This window comes from Acanthopagrus latus, chromosome 7 (assembly GCF_904848185.1).
Source record: "Acanthopagrus latus isolate v.2019 chromosome 7, fAcaLat1.1, whole genome shotgun sequence".
Classification (NCBI taxonomy): Eukaryota; Metazoa; Chordata; class Actinopteri; order Spariformes; family Sparidae; genus Acanthopagrus; species Acanthopagrus latus.
The window spans coordinates 16653312-16676342 of record NC_051045.1 but is presented as its reverse complement, the minus strand read 5'-3'; the positions used below and the strand labels follow the sequence as shown (position 1 = coordinate 16676342).

Sequence of the window (23031 nt, the reverse complement as noted above, 5' to 3'; positions counted from 1 at the left end):
TGTATTCAAGAAAGCACAATAAATAAGCAACAGCAATTATGCTTGGGAGAATACAGTGGCTTGTGCCATTAAAATCATGATTTACAAATGCAAAAGCTGGATGACAGAGTATAACAAGCATATGTGTGCACACAAATGGATAAAGCACACAGAGTACAGTAAGTCTCAATAAATGATCACTGGATGCCAGGTCTGAGGTTTTCAGCTGATATAACCGCTCTACTCTCCAGCCTGATTCTCGCTCCGTGTCCAGATTCATGTCTTCATCAGTAACAAGGCCGGCAGTCACTGTGATAAATTCTGCTGTTGCTCAGACGCCCTCATACAGAGTCTGGCTGGTTGCCAGCTCCGTCCGCAGACAGCTCTGTCTGTACACCTCCTCTTCCTCTCTCTCCCTTTCCCAGAGACAAACGACCTCATCTCTGCCATCGCGCCCTGGCCGCCATCGATTATCACTGCTCGCTGTCTCATTCGCTCCTCGCCTCACCCTCCTTCTACCTCATTCTCATTTAATTTCTTGTTGTCTCCACACCCGGTTTCATTATTGATTCCAAAGCAAGGTGGCAAGAGCTTGATATCTCTTTTGTGGACTCCATACAGCAAGAGTGAAATATTCCTGCGGGCTAAGGGCAAACACAACAACAGCTGGAGCCTTCACCTATATATTAGCCTCCTTTTTTCACAAGCTGTTGGTTTGACAGGATGTTTCAAATGATGAAGCGAGAGTGTCATTCCTGCTGTAAAGATGCTTAACTCTGGGGTCAACAGCATGTTGCCTGAGTTAAAATCAGCCACCGCGGCCATGAAAGCTGGCAACAGTCTGCCATTAAAACTATAAACAACAGAGTAAAAGGTGAAATGACCTGGTCATAAAATCTGGCTAGTCAGTTGGTTTGATGTACAGTTCTGGGCTCTTTAAAAACGTGCCTTTGCTCTGAGCTCTGCGGCCATTAGTGGGAATGATTATCGCCATATATTTCAACCTGTAGTCGCCTACTGAAGTTTTAGGTAATAGCAACTCCAAGGTCTTGCTTGTGACAGTAGGGAAAACAAATGATTATTATAAGAGGGTGAAGGTAATTGGCCATAATTCACAAGGCCCACAAAAGAGTTTCTGGCTGTAATCAAAGCTGGTTTCCATACACTGAAGGTGCCTGTTTGACAGGCCGTTTGTCTGGCTGCATGAAGTTATTACACTCCCAGCTCTCCGTGCCAACTTTAAGAGGAAAATGATTTTAAGTTGCATCTCACACAATATCTAAAAGCACAGTCCAGCTTCAGGACATTTATCAATTATAAGACCTTGATCTTCACATTTCCAGGATATAGGAGTGAAAGGCAATGTGGGAGGAAGCATTTAGATCCTTTAGTACCCCACAGCACATGATTAAATGTACTTAAAGTTTCCACGGCCAACTCAGTATACCTACTAATAATGTAGTGAACACTATTTTAACCCTTCATACATAATCATATAAACCATAACCATATAAAGATATAGAGCAGAAGCAAACATTTGTATTCATTATTTGATGTGATGAAGATATTACTTTTGTAAGTGGAAGAGGAATAACAGTTTAAGTTTTAAATAGAGCCTAACAGATACAGATACCAATTTCATTATAATGGCCAATATAAACACATTTTCTGCAATAATTTCTCAAATCAAACATTTGTGACAAGGTATGTAATGCAGGCAGGATACTTTACAGTTTAGCAATAAATGTTACCGACTATGTAATCTGTCCACTGAACCAATAAATTATTGACAGATATTGGCATATGTTTAAACCTTTTCTGCATTGTTACCCCCCAAAAATATCATATCAGCCCATACAGAACAACATATAAGCAGATACCAATATATCTGTGAAAAGCCAATAGAACCAGGTAATATCTGCAATCTGACATATCTGTCTGGATTTAATCTGAAAGCTGATATTAAAGGGGCACTGTGGAACTTTTGTGTTGTGCTGGAAACTAGTCGTTTTTGTTAACAGACTCCATTTCTAACATTAGCACATTGTTGCTTGCTGTTAGCAGAGTGCAGCAAGGTAAGGAGACAAGGCACACGAGAATGTCAAGGTCACATCATTTACGGATTGTTGCAGATGTTCCGAGCAGATCTCTTCACAAAGAAATCCACAGTCGAGCAGCATAAAAAAATCTAAACAAGTCCTCCACAGGCTTGTATCGGCAACTGAGCGAGACGGGGAAGGTTTCATTTTTCATGTGATGTTACAATCCGCTCGCATTTGGCCAATTAAAACAGTGATTTATACACATAAATTGCCACAAATTCTATCTTAGTGAACTTGTGTATCAACAAGTAAAAGTAAATATCATCAGAGAGTTTTTATGCAGATAAAAGTAAAATTAATTTAAGAATGTGCTACTTTAGTTCTGATGCAGTATGCGATCGGCAAAGTAGCTCATAACTAAAATGATATATGAAAGTACAAGTTTCAGTGCTTGATTCCAAAATGCAGTGGAGTGTGAAGTAGCAGAAATACTTGTGTACAACTACCTCAAAATCCCAAGACAGACAGAGACAGTAGTTGTGGAATCATAGTCACATTCTCAGTAATTGTTTGTAAATCAAATCAGTAAATATTAGTGCAAGAGATCAAATTCTGGTTGATATAACCGTTGATCGCCACTAGATGGTATCATTAATGTCACTGTGCTTCAGGAAGTGACACTGGTTTGAAGCACAAATGTCAGTCGGTTCATGGAAGACAGCTCAGAAACACGAGCTGCATCAACGCCTGTCATCATCTCCACACACATAAAACATGTATTAGCTTCCCGAATCTTAAAGGAATGCTTCGCCTGACAGTTAAGACACATTGTGTGATCACGCAGGAGGCAGACTGAATGCTCTGACAACTGATATCACTGATATTTGTATCTGGTATTCCAGCACTGAAGTTAGCGGGCCAGATAAAACAAACACTGGATTCTGGCTGTAACTATAGATAGCCCAAAACTAATTCAACCAAAAGAAGTCACAGCACTTGTGTGTGCAGACGATATAGTTGAGCCTCATAATAAAAGAGCAAGAAACTGTGCGAAGCAAGTATAAACTTTGCTGCAAGTCTTGAAGGTGAGGCAATAAAAATTAAAAGTGACTTTTATAAGAAGAAAAAAAAAACACTTACTTTGTCAAAACACATGGACACACACAGACCTCAATGGCCGCTGCACTCCAGTCTTTTTTCATGGGGTCAAAAGTGAAGCCCTGACCTGGTGAGGCCAACATGCCCTTGTTAATAAAACAATAAACAGCAGTCTTCTCTCAATAACCCCCCAGTCAGCACCCTCGCCAACAGCTCTCTTAAACATCCATTTTCATCCTCTTACAAAATACAACTAGCAAAAAGAGTCGTGCATACACATGCACGATTTTGTTCATCATGCCAACAACAGGAATATAAGGCTCAAAATGATGATGTATGCTCAATCCGGTATACACATGAGTGCTAAAAGGGAGTTTAATAAGGCTTTATTTACTCTCTGCCCACCATATGTGATGTTCCTGAGTGTTTGAAATCTAAGATCAGTCACGGGGGGGCTCCCAGGACACCTAATACTCTGCGTGCTCCAGGGCCGGTGAGAAGAAAAAGAGCACAATTGGATTAGATACCAAAATAGGGTCAGTGTTTGTTTTAATCAGTCTGGTGACACAGGGAGCTCTTGAAAGCACCGGGTAAAGAGAGCCTGGAGAGAGAGAAAACGAGAGAAAGAGGAAGGGAGAGAGAGTAAAGGAGACAGATAGTGAAAGAGAAGGAGAAAGGGAAAAAGGGGAGACAGAGAGGGCAGCCGGGGTGATTGGTCCCTAGGCTATGACTGGATAATGGAGACTTGAGGCTGGAGGGGAAGCTGTCTGGGAGGTGGCTGGCCTTTCGGAGTTCACTGTCAGGTCTCCAAACCAAGAGGACAGTGGTCACTTCCACTATCCCAACATTTGACAAACATGCGGTGCAGCCGGTTTATTTCCACACAACACCAACAAATCATCCGACTGAGAGCGCCTCTGAAGAAACGAGCGTCCATGAAATTGATGATTTATCTGTTTACGGGGATTTAGATAAACAACAACCATCCCTTTGTTGGTTTTGTGCTGGAGGGGGTTTCAAATAAAGTTGTTGCAAAAACATTTGAAACCCGAGGCTGGGAATGTCAAGTGTCTTGTCTTAGTCAGGGCTATCTGATTACCAAACGTTTTTGTGATGTGGATAAGAAGTTTAGAAAGAGAGATTGCCTAAGCTCATGTACCTCAGTCGCCACATTGTACATTTCTGCAAACCATGGATATGTTAAATTTGTACATTTCATATGTATGATATGAACATGTCTACAATATGTGTCATGGATTATATGTTTGTGAGCTGACGTGTCAGGAGGAGGTGGAGGTGATGAGAAGGCTGCCAAGCCAGAGACCACTGCTCCAGACAGTGTTTCAACATGTGTAAGCACAAAACCGCTGGATATTTTCAACGAGACAATGGAGCTGAGTTAGTGGTTTCTGATGAAACGTTGGGATGATTTGCACCAAAAGACAAGAATGTCACTCTGTAGAGTGCACACCTCAACCAAGGCCACATTTAATTCATCTAGGTGCAGATTTTCATTTGGAGCTGGATGAAACTGTACTGATAGATAACAGGCATCTATGTCTGCCTTCCCTGAAAATTAACGAACATTCAGAAAATTCTCGCTATCAGGTATTGCTAAAGAATTAATGGATCTGTCCCTTTATTAGGAGTTAGAGGCGGAGAATATCATTCCAAGTCATCAAATGCAGACATTTTGGGTTGGAATTTCAGGCCAAATAATGACCAAAAGCATTAGTATTTGACGATCTGGGAATATGACTCAACAATCAACTATCTTTCTCCAGAATCGCCTTCCCTAACTTCAATGGCATCCATTCTGAGCCAGGACCCATCATCAATCCAAGTTTCAGGGAAATCTCTCCAGGATTTTTTTAGTGATCCTGCTGAGAAACCAACCAGCCAACCAACCAGCAAACCAACCTGCAAACACACAGGCAAAAACACAACCTCCTTGGCACAAGTAACATAGTATTTTTAACAAGACATTGGGACAATTTCTAGCCATGTGTCAGCTGACATAACCAAGCTGAACTACATGATCATCCAGATCATAATCACAGCACTACAACATACAGGAACAAAAATTTGCAACGTTTCAAACTTTAAGTTTCAACATATCGATGGTTTGCAGATTGGTACCCTGCCAAAATGTATTCTGCCACTTAGACTGACCTTATGATTGAGAAAGATAGCGAACACTATCTGCAGAGAGCGATCTCGTCTAAATGTGCTAAGCTTTGGCTTTTTTCCCCCCATCTAGGTTGTTGTAAGATTACACTCTCTGGCTAAGTCAGTGAATTGTGGTTCTTAGGGAACAAATCTCGATCGCAGCTGACTAGACTTTCCATGGCAGGGCTTAAAGTCCTTGCTGGGATACACCACTGAATTTCAGATGTCAAAAATGATTTTCTTATATCTTTGGATTAATTCAGCCTGAATCAGTGGGGGACATTTACTTTTGTTTCTCAAGGACGGAAACAAAAAGAACACATAATGTGTGATGTCACACCTCGCTCCATGAAGAATGAACAAGAAAAAAGACAGAAAAGTTGGTGGATTTTTGATCAATTGTATGTATTTTCTGGTTCATTACCAACCTCAGAGTCAGTATCCAATTTATGGCCTGCAGAGTAGCTCCAGACTGTGGATCTAAGTGGTATTACAGAATAATGTTTTTAGCTGTCTGGCTTTGCGAGCTACTTGGTTATTTAGTTTTCCAAAATACTCATTGAGCCATGACATTTATAAATACTTAAAAATGAGTGCTATTTCCCTTTCAATGCCACCCATGTGCAGTCCACTGACCTAAGAGTTTAGTTACACATGCAGTAGGAAAACTAAAAACAAAAGCATCTAGATCAAAATAGTGGAAAATACAAATCTTCATATAATTTCATATCATTATTCCTGTGCAAAGTTGCACAAAATGAGTTATAGCTTCGGTTTAGTATGCATTTTTCTGCTGCGTGAGCATGTGCACGTTTGTGAGCGTGCCTCTATAAATATACAGTATATTTGTGTGTCGCAAAGAGGCGAGAGAGCAAAAGCGAGAGCGTCCTATCCATCAGCCTTCTCCATGGTGTTTGGTAATGGTATCCCCTGGTCGGAAGTGCAAATCCAGCTGCTGCGAAGTGGCCATAAATTAGATTTTCTGAAACTTGGTGCAGACGGGGTCTCCAGTGTGTCGTTTACTGGAGCGCTCAAGCCCCGCTCGCCCACTGCAGCTTTCATTATCATTACCTAAATCCCTTAAACTTTGCCGATTAATTGTCACATACCTCAGATGATCTCAGTTGTGCATCAGCTCTTTAGTCTGCTGCAGGGCTTAAACCCTGCAAGTCAACGCAAAAAAAAAAGTTAAGTGTCAGTTTAACTTGAACCTCCAGCAATTCAATTTATCTCCTTTAAAAAGCGCAGACATGTTGAAAACATTACAACGCGTTCTTTTTGCTCTCTGAGCCTAGAGGTTAGTGTGATGTGCCTGCTGAAAGCTTTTCCAAATCACAGAGAAATCAACTGGGTAAGTTCAGATTTTTGCAGCTGCTTTCTATTCCTCAATGTGCAGAGTAATTCCAAACAGTTTATTTTCTATCCAGCCACTTCAGCCCCCAAGGTCATTTGCTTTTTCTCTTTCTAAACAGGCAGAATTCTCACATGTCCTCTCTTGGTGGAACTGCGCTCGGTCTAATTCGTTATGCTGGGCCTGTTCTTCCCCAGCAGAGTTGTGACAGCTTCGTTCAGATGTGTCTGAGTTCCTTTAATTTACAGACCTCATCTCTTGCCTGAGATCTTCTGATAACAAACTAACCCAGCCAGTTTCAGCTGCATGAAGCCAATCACATGGATTACACAGTTAACAGCTGAGCGTTCATTTTATTGACTGAAAAAGATGTCCCCTGTGGATTTTATAATAGTGTACTTATATTAAAGTAATATGTTTTGATTGTGCATTGTGAGCTGTACTGTTTGTACTTGAATGTGTCCTCAATGATAAAAAAAATGCATTTCAAAAGGGAGGATGAGAGCGAGAGTCAGAGCACAGACAAAACACTTGCCACCATGCTAGCTTCAGTCAAGGAGGGCATTATGGCCAGTGTCTGGGTGGCTGTTTGGGGGGTCGTACTCTATGCCCAGGCCCTCGGGGCACCAGTAGCAGGATGGGCCCGAGCATCCGCTGAGAGGATGACCCCAGCTATCCCTGTGGAGTTTGGCTTGTACAGCTGTATCTGATTGGACAGGAACAAAGGACTGCACTGCACCAGGGGGTTTGGCATTCAGCAGATATAAGAACAGAACCTCTCAGAGAAGACTCACTCCTATATTTTTTAGTATAAATCTCACGTTTCTGCTTTATGTTACACAGAGTGATTGGGAAAACGTCAAAGGGGGCATGTTTAGATATGCAAAAGGTGTTATTTTGTGTTTGTGCAAGACAGACATAATGAACGTTCAAAGTGTAACTCATTGTCACATTTTACATGTAGTAAGCTATTGATTTTAGAAACTCAAAAATCAACTTTTGCTCTCAAATAGCAACATCAAGGCATTTAAGAAGGACTTTCTAAGAAAAAAAGAGATCTATCTGTCTATGACAAGCATATTCTGGAGAAGATTTCACACCTTGACTTTATGGTACAGTCCATCAAATCCCTCTGACACAGCTGATAGCGGCAGAGAAACGTGAGCACGTTAAATTTGTTGCAATTTTTGCGACTGTCATCCTTTCCCTCAGCTGAACTCAGCTGAAAGAAAAGCGTCTGATTTATTGTGAGGCGCTCCGACAAAGAAAAAAAATATCACGTGGTTCTTCCGCGGACTTTCACATATTTATCCAGAATGTAGCTGACAGGTTTGTCTCCCCCCCCCGCAAAAAAATATGTGAGAAAGCCGTTCGGCTACCGGAGACCTCCTGTGCGTCAGGAGTTTTCTCATTTGATGCGCTGGAGACGGAGGCCGCTGCCAAAGCCGCAGGTCCTGTCTGGAGCCTCAGGATTACAGACCTGTGAGTGTCTGTCTGTCAGTATGTCTGTCTGTCAGGATGCCAGAGACTGAGGACGGACTGTCACACACACACACACACACGAATGTAAAGACCTTTAATGAGAATAAGACAGCTGACAAACAAGATCTTAACAGAAGTCGCTTGTGCTTTCAGTAGTTTCTCCACGACAAGTCCCATCGTGTTTGTTTTATTGCTATACAGTCGGCTTTAAATTTATATCGACCTATATAACTATATTTTCTCTTTTTTAAAAAAACGTATTTTTGGTGGTCTGTGTCTGGTCGTTAACATCCCGTCAAATAATGAAGTAAGTAAAAATAGTTTATTCTCCTTCAAATTTCAAGCTAAAGGCTATTATATATTTTTTTTGCGATGTTTTAGGCTATAACGGCTTCAACCAGCTTGTGAACACAGAGGGAAAAGAATAATTATAGCCCACTTATTTTATATTTCATCTTGTTTTTGTTTTTTTCTAAGCAAGACGTCTCAGAGCATCTCAGCCGGCAAACGTCTTGTTTTTTTTCGCGGTGAAAATCCAGAGTAGTACAGATGATGCTTTTTAGCTGCGCAAAAATGTAATATTTAGCCTCTGTTCGTTCCCTTGCTGTGATTTATTATTTACAACGGGAACAGGCTGTGTGGTAGAAAACTGTGAAATAATATGATAATAATATCCCCACCTTGCAGTCAAAAATGTGTAATGCTTGTTTCATTCAATCACCAGAGAAGAGAAACGAGTGAAATCTTATTTCAGGAAATAACGCCAAAGTGAATTTACAGTGAAGATTTAACAATTTAAGATTTCATACACGTTGCCCCAAATATTCTGCTTTTATTTAGAAGAGACAGCAACGATGAGAAGAGAAAATCTAGTAGTGCTTGTTAAGCATTATTATATACATTTTTAAACAAACTCATTTGAAAAATGAAAATTATTTTAGTTTATTGCAAACCTTAAACATTACAATTACTATATTATAATTATGACATTTGTAAACTATTATTACAGTTTAGCCTGTAGCATTTTTACTAAAACGTTACACTGAACGGTCGGATCTTAGGTGAATGAAGAAAAAACAGTGATTTTAAAGATACAGTTTAATTCTATTTGATTAGCAAATACTATGTATTTTTAATAAATAAATAAGAGCTACCAAAAGTCATTTAAATTTCGCATCATTACATTGTAATTGATTTATCTGTCTTCTGCATTTTTTAGAATTAAATTCATTTAAAAGTAATTGAAAAAGCCCTCTCTTTCACAGCACTATTGACTGACAGGTGAACACAGGTGCCACATGTCTTGCAGGGACACGTTCAGGTCGTCTACTCACCGGAAACCCGCAGCGGCTGCGGGACAGGAGGGCTTGCGGAGGTCCCTGTCCTCTGCCTCTGCATAATGAAAATCCTGTGATCTCCAGTCGCTGCTCGACCACCTCTAATTCAATCCAAGACCCTGGGTCAGGGGCAAAAACCAAAAACAGCATCAACAGCATTACAGCTCAAAGTGATCCCGCCGTTTAATCGTTACATTAGTCTACTTTCCCCTCAATATGTCGGCGGAAATCCTTCAGAAATAGTTTATAATAATAATAAATAATAATTTATTACCTCAGCCGTAACACTGCTCAATAACGGTGGAGACAGAGGAGGATATAATGTTCCCAATCAAATGAAGGCTGCCTCCACCTAAAGGAAATAGCCTTTATTGACCATTGCTAATCTAATGTTAGCTTATTTTAGCATACATCAATAAAACGGACGATTATAGCTAGTTTATATTTGACTTTAATCTGAGTTTACCTAAAACCAGACAGCACGGGATGATTGATAAAGTGGAATTTTGCGGGACCCAAGTTATATAGCAATATATACATATTTAAAAATGGATATTTAGCAACACATGCTAACAGTTAACTAAAATTTGTTTTAACGGAAATTTTCCTCCGTCGACTCATTTACGCATGCGTCACCGCACATCAGGGCCTCTTCGTCAACGGCTCTCCGTCCGCTCTAAAATACATATAAGATTATTTATTTTTAGCTCTGGCTGGCCTGTATCTGTATATCAGGGCCCGGCTAGCTGATACATCCAGATGGTTTTAGCTAAGGTGCATGTTTACGGATTCCTGGAGATTGTGAATAAGGAGCGAGGCTGCACCGGTCTGTCCTTCATTAAGAGCCAGTCAGAGCAGAGAGGCATTTATCACGACAGACCGAGCTTTCATAACCCGGTGTTCCCGCACACACACAGCATTTCCCTCTCCCAGAGCTACTGTGCCGAGCCAGCCTCCTCATTCAGCTCCCTGTAACTAATATAAAAGAGGTTACGTGCTCGTATCAAGCTGCTAAAAAGTCAGAGGGTAAGCTAGCACCTGTATGGGTTCTTCAGCTTGCTAATGTTGTAGAGTTAGCTAGCTGCTCGCTTGCTAAGGGTGAGAGATGCGTTTTATATTGCTATTTAACGCTGACATTGTATACGTGTGTATTTATGCGGAAAAGGTAAAATTTGCTAAGTAACAATCACAGTGAGCAGTCAATTTTCATGTATTGTAGGTTTTGCTATCTGTCGCAGGCCTTTTCAGCCTTTGTGGTAACTCTGGCATGGGTTTGAACTAAGTGCTCCCAATTTCCCAAACTACAGAAAGAAAGCAACACACAGCATGTGTTGCAGCCGAAACTCTTTTATTATAAACCAACCATAGGAGAGCGAGGTCCAAATTTAAATTAACAAAGGGTGCAGGACCTGTCATAGTTGGTTTCTCGGCTCTGTCAAGCATCATGGTCCTTTGGTTTGAAGATCATCAGGGGGTTAATTGAGTGGCTGAAGATGTCCTGATCCTTCCAGCAGTGAAATGAATGGAAAAATGTTCTTTGTTTTATGCTCTTGCAAAGAAGTGTGGAAAATAATATTTTCATACGGTCAAATTCAAGGCAAAACAGTACCATCTACCATCCATTATGAGAATCCTTGGTCTTTTTCCTGACAGATACGTACCCCAGCTCATCTCATGTGTGTTGTGGCTCTGGATCCTGACTTGCTGCTGACGCTCACTAGGCTCCACTGTGCTCCATGATGCCTCGTATGAGGTCACACAGAGGACAGCAACCCCACTTCCCATTCCCTCTCGAAAACCTCAACCCCCATCGCTGCAGCGGACTGGCTTAAACTTCCCAGAATGCACCTCTTCAACCAGCTGACCCCGGGGTCGGCAGCTGTCAATCACGTCCTCAGCTGGCTGTGCAGCTTCTGGACATAGACTGGAGGATGTGAGGGAGGCCTCTGAGAGGAGCCCTGGCTCTGCGTATGGGATCATCTCTGTGCATTCATGGCGGGTAATTGAATTAGCTATCCTTCTCCTATTCTAATGCAAACCTCAGGTTGAATCGCCACCCTGTACGTGAGGGGAAAGGCCCCAGGCAGCGACAGCCAGACAAAGACCGCCGGCTTGTATGAAGCACAGAGTTGGGCTCCATTCTGTGGCTGTCTCTGTTCATCTGGCAGGTCGATCTTAATAACTTCTCGATAACAGAGATTGTCACTGAAAAAGGCCAGATCTTTGATGACTCTCCACACCCATGCCAGACACTTTTACAATCATGACATCACTATAACTATAATTATAATATTCATCGTTTTCACACAGCAGTATCTGTGTTTACACATGCTAGCTAAAGGATGTAAGGTGTAACAGGTTGTGCTAAAGCCTTGCAGACTGACAGCCATGCAGGCCGAGAGGATGTAGTGGAGGGAGGGGTGGAAGTGGCTCTCTAGCCTGAGGGCCGCAGGGTGCGTGGTGAAAGTGCAGGGTCACCTTTATCCACGCTGTCTGTGCCCAGAGCTGGGAGGCGGCGGGGGGAGTCCTGGGACTCCCAACAGGCTGAACTGATTTCCTGTGCAGGGTCATGCCCAGGACAGGCTTGGGGGACAAGGGCTAAGGACCGCGGGGAGCAGCGAGCGGAGCTGGTCATGGTATGGACGGTGAGTTGTTGCTATTTTCTGCAATTTCCCTCCTGTTAACCACCACTTACTTCCCTGCAAATGGTTGAGGATAAAACGATGTGCTTATTTCATGAAGAGCCCTGCTCTGTTTTTTTTGATGTGGCGGAGAAGTCGGTGTCTATTTTACCCGAAACGATGGACTTTTCAGTGCATAAATGAATGGACTACATCTCCTCGAGGAAGCCACAGACATCCACATAGGAGACTTTGATTCCTCAGCAAATACCATCCCCATAATCCTCTACATCTTCTGCTCTCTTGATGCAGTATTCATATAAACAGTGTTACCTGCGGCGGCTCTGAGATCATAGCGCAGACTTTCTTCCTCTTGCCCACATCTCTGGAATGCATTTACTCAGCTGGGTTCGTGAATTCAAGAGTGCTCTGCTGCCTTGGGCTACAGAGGACATGCTTGTCACGAGATTCGAGAAAAACATATCCGTGTCCCCCCACCCCACCTCCTTTCTGTGTGTGCATCTTAAAACTCATACTCCCCTCTAACAGAATCGTGAGGTTTTTAATGGTGGTCAGCCAGACAGTTTGACAAATGTTGGCAGCTACACCTAGACTGAGGTTTACGGGGATGAATACACATTTAAGAGTGTGTAGGAGGGTAAAAGGTGGCACTGTGGTTGTTATTAACATGACAGCGCTGCGTTTTTTAGCTCCTATGCGCTACTGACCCAAACATGTTAATCTAAGTCATGTTACTCATAAATGTCATTAGGTCTTATATCTAGGGTCACTAATCATTTTAAGCGTAAAGGAGCTCTTCCTTTTCCATGCAAGCAGCCATGTCTTTGCAATTTGTGTCCAGATGAAGACTGGAATTTTTACTGTGTTCAAATGGACGCTTTATTAGGAAAGATAGAAATGTAGTGTGAAAGAATAATCTGAAATACAATTGTTAGTAGAATTATAAATGCTTCCCTATCCCACACTATTTATTATCCACTATTTGTAATTGAAATTCTGATTGAAAGTTGGACTTCGTACAAAAGGCGATCCAAGTACGAATCCGACCTCCGTTGGAGCCGCTATTCACAGCTCCATATTTCTTCCTCCCCGCACTTGGATCTGTAACGCGGACACTTTTGATATTTCAGAGCTCAGAATGGATTCAAATGGGGCTTATGAGGCCTCTCAGCCCAAATGGACCTCATGTTTACACACTTGTCCATCAGCTGAACAGTGTGCAGCCTCAGGTATTCAGAGAGATGGTGAGATGTCCCCAAGATCAGCGGTACCGTGTCTGAACCTGGTAAGTGCACTGTGTTTAGACGGGGTTCGCCTAGATCGGAGATAACATGTCAGTATCCCAAATCCTTTTATCTCACTGCTGAGTCTGACTCTCTTGCAGGATATTCAGTCGGTTATGAGCTGCATGGTAAAGAAAATGAATAACACATTTTGTGGACAAAGCCTCTTTTTCTGCTTTAACTTTAGTTATCATTTTTATATTGACTCCTATCAAAACAGTTGTCAAGCGAGATCAAGTAAAAAAATCCCACAAAGATTTAAGAATTATAATGCAGTAATTAAAAACTATATTTCACTGTAAGCTGGGACATGTTATGACCATCATAACTATTGTTTAGCTGTTCCCATCATTTTAAGGGACTGTCAGTGTTATTCAGTGCAGCCACAGGAAATCAGCTACAAGCAGACGTCGGGCTGAGTTAGTGTGCACGTCGGGAGCCCGCATCGGTAATGTACAGTAAATGCCTGCTTTGTGTTTAATCTGTGTGATCAATATGTTAATGATAATTTGATACGGCCCGACATGATGTTACCGGGATGTTACATTATTCTCAAAAGTACCGATCGAATACCTAATCCTCCTGTTCTAAATAATGGGTGAACTGATGCGACAGTGTTGCAGTTCTCAGTTTTGAATAAATATTATTTAAATAACAACCTCCGAAAGCGTCACATTGTAAAGCTATCTGTATATTTAAATATAGTTTGATAAGGTATAGATACATTCATATTTTCTTTCTTGGTTGCCGATGCATTTTAAACGAAAGTTAAAGTCTCTCTCTCTCTCTCTCTCTCTCTCTCTCTCTCTCTCTCTCTCTCTCTCTCTCTCTCTCTCTTTAGAAAAACAAAACAAAACAACTGTCAATTGCAGTGAGTGTACAGTTAAATACATTATCTAAATAAACCATTTACATCTAATTTTAATGAATTTACATTAAAACATAAAATGTTTGCATAACATTGTTGTTGAATTTAATTAGTTTTATTTGACCTCGGCAGTGCTCTTCTAAGTTGATTTTCACCCGCTTTGTAATTGTAGTCGTTTTACATTTTTATTCAAGTTGGGCCCGTTTTAATGGTCATACATTTGTGCGACACTACAGTGAACTGTGGAGGCCTTTTTATGTGACATTGACCGTCGGTGACTTCAGCGGAAGGGTACATTGGCGTAAGAATAATGCATCGACGTCCAACGTGAAAAACCAATGTAACAGGACTAGAAATTCAGTATGCTGAGCGCTTTAGTGTGCGGGCAGATTTTTTTTTTTTTTTTTTAAATCAAAGCAAAGGAAAAAATCTTTAAGGCTGTATGAGCAGAACCGATTTAGGCCCACTCGTTGCGCGCCTCACATGAAATAGTACAATAAGTAAAATAAAAAAGAATAGTTAATCGAAATTACAGTTTTGTTAAGTATATAAATCAGACAAAAACGAAAAGAACAGACCTTGTCGTAGTGGATTAAAGTAAGAAAAGTGCGTTTTTATTCGGTCAATGTTCTGTGCGTAAAGTGTGTGTGTGTGTGTGTGTGTGTGTGTGTGTGTGTGTGTGTGTGTGTGAGAGAGAGAGAGAGAGAGAGAATCTGCTTCTCCTGTCCTGCTTCATTTGGTGATTAGAGCCATAACAATATATGAAATAGGAATTAAATGGTTAATTGGAGGGACAGAAACCACACGTGATTGAATTTTTGGCGGATTATATCAGACTGCTGGATACTGTAACAGACACCCCACCACACACACACTCACACTCACACACACACACACACACACGCCCTCTCTCGCTCTCGCTCTCGCTCGCACTCTCTCTCTCTCTCTATCACTCACACACACATACACACTCAGAAAGTCCAATCCCGGTTTCACGGGTCTTTGTTTCTGATCTGTTAAATCCCACCCACTTGACATGAACACAGAAGAGGAAAAAAAAACCTCTCACTCAGGCGCCCACACTATCAGCGCCCAGTCGCTGCTGTTGTCTCTGCTGCTGCTGCTGCTGCTGCTGCTGCTGCTGGAGCCGTAAGATGGACACGGACAGTTGTTTGCCTTTCTCTTCGCAGAGCAGCAGGAGGACGCCGGAGAACTCCCCGCGACTGGAGCACGGCGGCTCCGGCTCATTTCTGTCCTGCGATGAGCTGCAGAAACCCTCGCATCTTCCTCCTCCCCCTCTTCCTCACCGACTCAGCCTGCGCGGGGATCTGTACGCCACCGCCATGGGGAGATTCGGTGATGTTGCGGCGGCAGACTTTACGCACGGCGCTGCCGCGGCGAACCCGCCCGCCTCACCGTCCAAACACAGCAAGTTCTTGGACAGTATGAACCAGGAGCAGAAGGGCACCGCGATAAGCGGCAAGCCGGCGTTTTATGAGAACAACTCGGAAGGTGAGTTGGAGAGAAGTTGTGTGTTTCACATGGATAATAAATTAAAACATGAGTAAAGATAGGAACGAAGAGTAGGGTAATAATAATAATAATAATAATAATAATAATAATAATAATAATAATAATAATGAAGGTGACGCCTTTGCTTGGTATTACATTTGTCTAAAGTATATTTGTATGATGGCCAATTTTCACAATGAACTTTTTTTTTTATTTTGAGAAGACATTCATATGTAAAAGTAATTGATGACAAACATTTTTTTTGTTTTGAAGCCAATCCTTGCATGAGCATATTTGTTCCAATTTTGCCATTTTAAAAATGGCCTTCCTGTACAGGAAAAGTGTTAATATGAATAAATAGAAGAATGGAGGAATCAGATTAGAATAATCTTATCCTTTGCAAAGAATGTTGGAAATTAGCTGACACAGATCCGTCAGTTGATTCGTTTTTAAAATCTTTGTCAGTGAGCCAGTTCTTTTGCAGTTTGCCGGTTTTGTCTGTGTGCCAAAGCCAGTTTTATACTTGAGTTTTGTAGGTGATGGTTGTGATAAAAATGTCAGCAAGTTTTCTTTCAGGTGACAGTCCTTGATGTAAAGTGAGAGAGGTTAAAGGTCAGTGTGGCAGCAAGCTGGGTGTGTCATCGGGCTTCTAGTCAGCAAACCGCTCTTTAGGCCAAGATTTGGCTTTACATGTCTGTATTTTAGCCTTAAAGTCTCTCCATCACTTACAAGTCTTATTCTTTTTCTATGCAAAATATTGGTAATTTAAATGTTAGAAATCAGAATTGAATTTGCATTTTGCAGCAGCTCAAAGCCTGTCAGATGTATCAGCCTGTAAAATTCCATCTTGGGAAGAAAAGTGATGCCTGTATATGTTGAACCGAAGCCTGGAGGAATTATGTGGTCTTCCACTTTATTTATTGGTGTTGATGATTCTGCAAAGCAACAGAGGATATGAGCGCTGATAAGGTCTTTGTGATATCTGCGTCCAGAATAATATACAACCGCTTGATTCATGTCTCTGCCAAAGACAGCCGATAGAATTTTTTCACAATTAGTTATGATAATGATATCAGCTCTCCTGGCTTAAAGTGGACTTTATTACTTTTCTTATAAATTCAGTGTAAATAAGCGAAGGAAGGCATGTAGGTTTTCACAATTCCTCTGTTTCCATGCGTGCACACACAGGGCATACACACAAACGGCATACACACACAGTCATGCAATTGTTCAGTAATAGTATAATTTGTTTTGTGACTTATTAGCTTTATTACTGAAAATAAGTAGGGCTTTGCATGTTTGCATGTGCAGAATGGAACCGTGTGTGTGTGTGTGTGTGTGTGTGTGTGTGTGTGTGTGTGTGTGTGTGTGTGTGTGTGTGTGTGTGTGTATCCACTTGTGCTACTTAATGTTTGTGTGTTTTTGAGTTCGTACACCTTCAAAGGCAGGCTCGTCTTCCTGTTTTGTCTACAGTGGGAGGAAAGTTTAGTGACGGTGTGACTGGCCATCTCATTTATAACCCTTCGATCACCTTAACACACTTTGAAGTTTTCATAGTTTGCAAGGATGTTTATTTTCAATACATTTGTGCAATTGTAATACGCAATTAGTAATTAGTAATACTTTCTAAAATAGTTTCATACTAATTTTAATAATAAACACATATATTTTTCAGCAAAAATGCCACAAGATTTTTCACTCTTCTCACCAATTAAAAGCAGTCGGAATGTGAAAAAAGTTGCTTGTTTTGATTTAACTCATCAGTGAAGTTTGAGGCTTTTAACTGTTTCCAGAAATGTTTCATACTATATTTGTCATACCGCTAAATTCTAATGAACATGTATCACATTCTCCGTAGGAAAATAGTTTTTTGTCTTTATATCTGTGACATGTCTGCCACAAAATATCGCACACAAAATGTGTCCGCAGGTAAAATGTGTCGCTCACATTTTTTTTTGCACTATTTTTTAAATACTTTTGGGAATTCACCAGAATAAACTGTAACTAAATAGAATTAATTTCAAACTTTGCTATTAAAGGCTAAGCTTGTTTAATCTTTTCATTATTTTTTTTATTATCAATCTGCTGTGATAAGTAGATTAAAAACCATTAACTGTTATACATCTATTAAAGACACAGAATGAAACATTTGTGTACCGGGGTACCGTTTTGCAGAAATTGAAAACCTGAACGTACAGCACAAGAGAGGCCTGAAAAGGAAGTGTCTTAAATTTCTAGCGCAGCTATTTCAGCGCTTTAAAATTGATCCCCGTGCTCCCAGCGTGATACTCCTACCTATACAATTTGAATTTATCCTCTATTTGCCGTTTCCCGTATTTCATTTACATCTCCAGTTACATTGCAGTGGAGGCAGAGCGGATGTGGGTGTTTGACAGGGTGAAAGCTATACAATGTCCTGCGGCCCCAGTTTGCGATCTGAACGCAGAATATTTTAAGCATGGACTGCGGCGCGAGGTGGGATCTAATGGACACAAGGAAATTAATGTTGCATTGAAAAGTGCTCTCTGTTGGGCCCCATGTTGAATTAGGAGAATAGCAAAGTAGTGTCTCAGTCGCCCCCAGTGAGTGAATTTCCTGCAGATAGATGCAGAGTGAGTTTTGTTTTGGAGCTCAGGGTTCAACATAATGAACATGGACAACAACATCCAAACACTGCAGGAGGGAAAAAGCCCTTTGCATGGTCTGTTAACAGGAAGGGAAATAATGCTTTCAGATTTCCCCTTACTGATAAATGGAAAAGGCAGAATGTATATTATTAATTTAAACAATCATGTTCTTTATCAGATATAATCTTGTCAGTGCTACATACTTGTTTTTTTGCTTAATGCTGCCTTTTCTTTTTTTTTCTTTCTTTTTTTTTCTTCTTATTGCCTTGTGGGTTTTATTTGAGCCTATTCACTGAGAGTCCACTGCCTAAATAAGGGATGTCTGAGATAATCACATTAAAAGGCTGTTTGGCTGAATTAGTCTGTGTAGTTTTCTCAGGCGTCTCACAGATTTGAGTTTGGGAATTAGATTGGCAGGGATATAAAAAATAAGCAACAGATTAAAGTTTTTAATATATATATCTCACAAACGTGATGTTTGATGTGACACCCTCTTTAATTAAATTTTACTTGTAGAATGATAAAATGTTGTCCGACCACTGTGTGTGAGAACCACATCCAGGTCAGAGTGTGCTGCTTAATATAGCAACTTTAAACCATTTCTCTGGCAGTGAAATTGAGAGAGGTTTGTCATTTTCTTGCTTCCATAGCACTGATCTTTTCCTCATTTGTGCAATTTCCTCACAATTTAAAAATGATAATAATTTAATTTGACTATAGGTGTGAATGATAAAAAGGCATTGGATATGTTGGTGGTGTTTCTTGGGGTCATATCCAATCCCTCTGAACCCCTACAAAATAGATTAACAAAGTAGATTAAATTATTTAATTCAGACTTTCTCAAGAGTGTCTGACAGCGACAACATGGACTCCAATGGACTCCATACAAATGTTGTGAAACAGATGACACAATTGGTAATGTATTGGTTGCATCTGAGAACTTTTCTTATCCTTTTTTCCCCTTTTTTAAAAAAATTTAATACAAGACAGGATAAGTTGCAAAAAAGGCTCGCTTTGGTAAAATGGTACATTGAGCCTCTATGTATATGACTTTTGAGTACTTTTCATAACACTGTTTGTGGTACACGTACAGTAATAGAGTTTGATGTTTTTACATTATTTTAGGTTTTTACACGAAACCTAATGTAACGTTATGGTATTCTAAAAAGTATAGCCTAGTTAAATAATTGAAGTGATATATTTCTACACATTTTGCTGAGTTTTTAAAAGCAAGAGGGCACTAAATGATAAATCGTTTGGGATCTGGCTGACTACAAACAGACGGAATTCCCATCACTCTACACAATGTATTTGACAAAGGATCAGACTTAAACAGTGTTAAAAGAAAGAATCTTGAGCTCTCATCCCCATCAAATGGTGAACTGATGCTAATACACTGACAATAAAAATGCCAAATGTTGCAAATTAATTCATATTCATTTTGAAATGTATACAATTGTCTACATTTTTCTGTGTACCCTCCATGCTTCAGTCAGGGAGAAAGGACCTCCAAAGATGGGCTATCCCGGTATCGGCACAGATTGTTGTGGCAAGCTGAAAGAGCCAGGCAGCGGTTTACACGGGGACTCTATCGCCGACTCCATCGACCTGTCGGGCAAGAACAAGAAGCGGCGCAATCGCACCACCTTCAGTACCTTTCAGCTGGAGGAGCTAGAGAAGGTGTTTCAGAAGACGCATTACCCCGACGTGTACGCCCGGGAGCAGCTTGCCCTGAGGACTGAGCTCACAGAGGCCCGGGTTCAGGTGGGTGCTAGGGCTGCTCCCTGTTTTTTATCATTGGAATTTTTTTAGCTTGTTTAACATTTATTAGCCAGTTTAGATATTCATTATAATGTCTGCAACATTATTTTGCCATGTCAAAACTCTAATTCAAGATATACTTATATTTTGACCAGTAAAATCCAAACCCATGTATGTGTGTATGGGGTTTCTTATTACAGGTATAAAGTGACGTTGCATTATATCTGCAGTGTGACCTGTGGATATATACATCTGAGTAATGACTATATTATATTTTAGACTATATCTACGACACACAATAACTCATGTTCAACATTTCTTTAATTCCCCTCAATTACAAATATGTGCATTGTCATTTAAAGATAAAAGAGTTTAAATGGGCTAATGTCTAATTACAGATATCTTGAATTACAGTTTTGAAGAAGTGAAATTACCTTGCAGTTATGTCAGAAGTTCAGTAAGTGGGAGCAGTGTGCTATTCAATCATGCTGTAGCTCTGTATCCATATATTAAGCTGTTTTACTGTCAGTTTTGACAGGGTTTTTTAAAGCTGCAGCTTGTGCATGACTTCATTCATCAGCAAGAAATGCAGATGATTTAATTTCTGGAACAACACAATACGCAACCGCTACTGCCTCTGCTGACGCTGTTCAAATTCTTTGTTTAGCCAGTATGCAATGGGAAACCTCAAATTAGCAATGTCATATCCATCAATTGGGATTGGTCATTATGATGTCTGAGATATCTAAATCTGTTACTTTGGGTAGTCAAAGCTGAATTTGATCTCTGCAATCACCATTTAGGACTTGTGACAAGTTGAGTGTGATTTATAGTGACATCACTGCTGATACCTGTGATTCAATATTGACTAGTCAAGACTGAATTACACATATCTCTAACGGCTTTTTGACCAATCAAATTACATAATAAATAGAATAAAAATTGCACAATCAAGATGATGTAATATCTTTCATTTTAAGTCCAGTCAAACTTATAACAATATATAGAACGTAGTTTATGACGTGTAGTTTATGACCTGTTGTCTTCTGAACCTTGTGCGTCATCCTGTATTTTTGTATTTAACAGGTTTGGTTCCAGAATCGTAGAGCCAAGTGGAGGAAACGGGAACGCTATGGGAAGATCCAGGAGGTCCGCAACCACTTTGCTACTTATGATATCTCTCTTCTCCCTCGCCATGACACATACCAGGTGGGCCACTGCGGATCATAAATGACATGTGATGTTGTGTTATTTTGTTTTCTAGCTCAATCCAGGCTTTGCTGATATTGTCACCATAAAAGAATATGAAAAATTATGTTTTCATGTTCATTCTTAATTCAACATGTGTCCTCTCCAAATTCTCTCTTTGTCCAGATGCAGGGCAACCTGTGGCCGGGGGCAACTTCAGGAGGAGGTGGTGGTTCAGGTGCCGGCTGTGTCCTAGGAGCTGACTCCATCCCGTCGTCCTGCATGAGTCCATACCCTCACCCCCACAGCAATCTGCAGGGCTTCATGGGCATGCCCCCATCCCCTGGCCATCCCCACCACCACCACCCGCCTCACCATCCTGGCATCAACGGCCTCTACTCGCTCCATGGCTTCCCAGGAGGCCTTGGGTCCCCTTCCATTGAGGGGCCTGATGCCGAATACAAGCCGACGGGCCTGGTGGCGCTGCGGATGAAAGCCAAAGAGCCAGGCAGCATCCTCTCCTGGCCTACATGACCACAACAGTGCCAGTTCCCCCATTATGCACTGACTGAGCCAAAGCATATTACATTCCCGACCCATAGACAGAGCCTGGTGTACACACCCACCTCAGCATATGACTCAGATATTTCCTCTTAACATTTATATAAGCCAACTTGGAGACTTGTCACACTTCAGAAGATCTTGGAATAGGAGTTTCATGAACATTGAGTGCTACTTGAGCCTCTTGCATGAAAATCCAGCGCATTAATGGGAACTTTCAATCTTAGTTTGATATCACAGTGCTGAAACCAAAGAGGAAAAATTATTTAAGCATGTAAAAATTGTAATTATCATATTAATCATTGTCTTTTGTCTGTTGTTCTCTATAGTGTGACCAGTAATAAAGGCCTCCATCTAAAGCATCTGTCTTATTCAATAAGAAACTATTTTTGGGGAAAGACTATCAAAAAATGTAACAAAAACAGTCTTGGACGGAATTATTTTAGCCTTGGCATGACTCTTTTAAAGTAACAATTACCAAGAAAGTTGACCAAAAGTCTGTGTCACAATTTAACTGGGAATGTGGTCATGGGGCAAAAATGCTTTGCAGGCTGTGGTTGCCATAAACACAAAGATTTCCGCGGTGCAGAGAGACCGTACATGTGCAGCCTACTTGGCCGCACTCCAAGAGGCCTTCAGGTGGCACCTCATGTATCAGGAGCGGGTGGCAGGTTCATTAATGAAAAGCTAACTGAGCGACCACACTTCACTATTGATGATAAAGTGGAGAGCCTCCCGCGGACGGTTGGCTGTATGTTGAGGCAGGCATTGCTCATTCACATCTGGTATCAGGGGTAAACCCGACCAAAAGGCTAATGAGTTACAGTTTAATCTGAGAAATTGGGGTTACCATGGCTCAGAGCGTAAATGTTTACTTACGTTATTCACTGAAGCCAGTACAACTGCTTTCTGCTTTTAGTTATTAATACATGTGTTTTCATGTATTGTCTTTTAAAAGAAGAATATGACATGAATATCTCATGGTATACATGTATTCTGAATGCATGCCTAATAATTGTTTTTCAGGAAATCTCCTTGTTGTGCATTACCCCAAACAATTTACTTTATTGTCAAGGAAACACTGAATTGCAGGGTACCATCCCATCTGGTGTAAATTACTAAATACCAACA

The 23031-nt window shown here is 40.9% G+C and overlaps 2 protein-coding genes across 8 annotated transcripts in view; one reads left to right on the top strand and one right to left on the bottom strand.

The window, feature by feature from the left end:
* Nucleotides 1–10066, bottom strand: part of slc6a17 (solute carrier family 6 member 17) — a 38852-nt gene extending 28786 nt beyond the window's left edge. Inside the window, exons 1-5 of one of the 3 annotated variants that reach the window (XM_037104492.1) lie at nucleotides 9925–10066; nucleotides 9733–9810; nucleotides 9456–9577; nucleotides 6398–6451; nucleotides 3162–3246 (exon numbers count right to left, since the gene is read on the bottom strand). The gene's annotated coding sequence lies outside the window, so the exon portion shown is untranslated. The remainder of the gene's footprint in view (nucleotides 1–3161; nucleotides 3247–6397; nucleotides 6452–9455; nucleotides 9578–9732; nucleotides 9811–9924) is intronic. The other 2 variants (XM_037104491.1, XM_037104493.1) reach the window with 2 other exon arrangements.
* A 44-nt stretch (nucleotides 10067–10110) lies between these two features.
* Nucleotides 10111–22260, top strand: alx3 (ALX homeobox 3). Of its 5 annotated transcripts, XM_037104499.1 has the most exons (8): nucleotides 10111–10484; nucleotides 11112–11457; nucleotides 12024–12103; nucleotides 13231–13385; nucleotides 15442–15763; nucleotides 19883–20154; nucleotides 21238–21360; nucleotides 21526–22260. In XM_037104499.1, the coding sequence occupies exons 3-8, from the start codon at nucleotides 12097–12099 to the stop codon at nucleotides 21871–21873; spliced, it is 1227 nt and encodes a 408-aa protein (XP_036960394.1). In that variant the 5' UTR covers nucleotides 10111–10484; nucleotides 11112–11457; nucleotides 12024–12096; the 3' UTR covers nucleotides 21874–22260. The 5 variants fall into 5 exon arrangements, with proteins under 5 accessions (XP_036960394.1, XP_036960397.1, XP_036960393.1 ...); XM_037104502.1 differs by lacking the exon at nucleotides 13231–13385; XM_037104498.1 differs by lacking the exon at nucleotides 13231–13385 and having other exon boundaries at nucleotides 11962–12103.
* The last annotated feature ends 771 nt before the right edge of the window (nucleotides 22261–23031 follow it).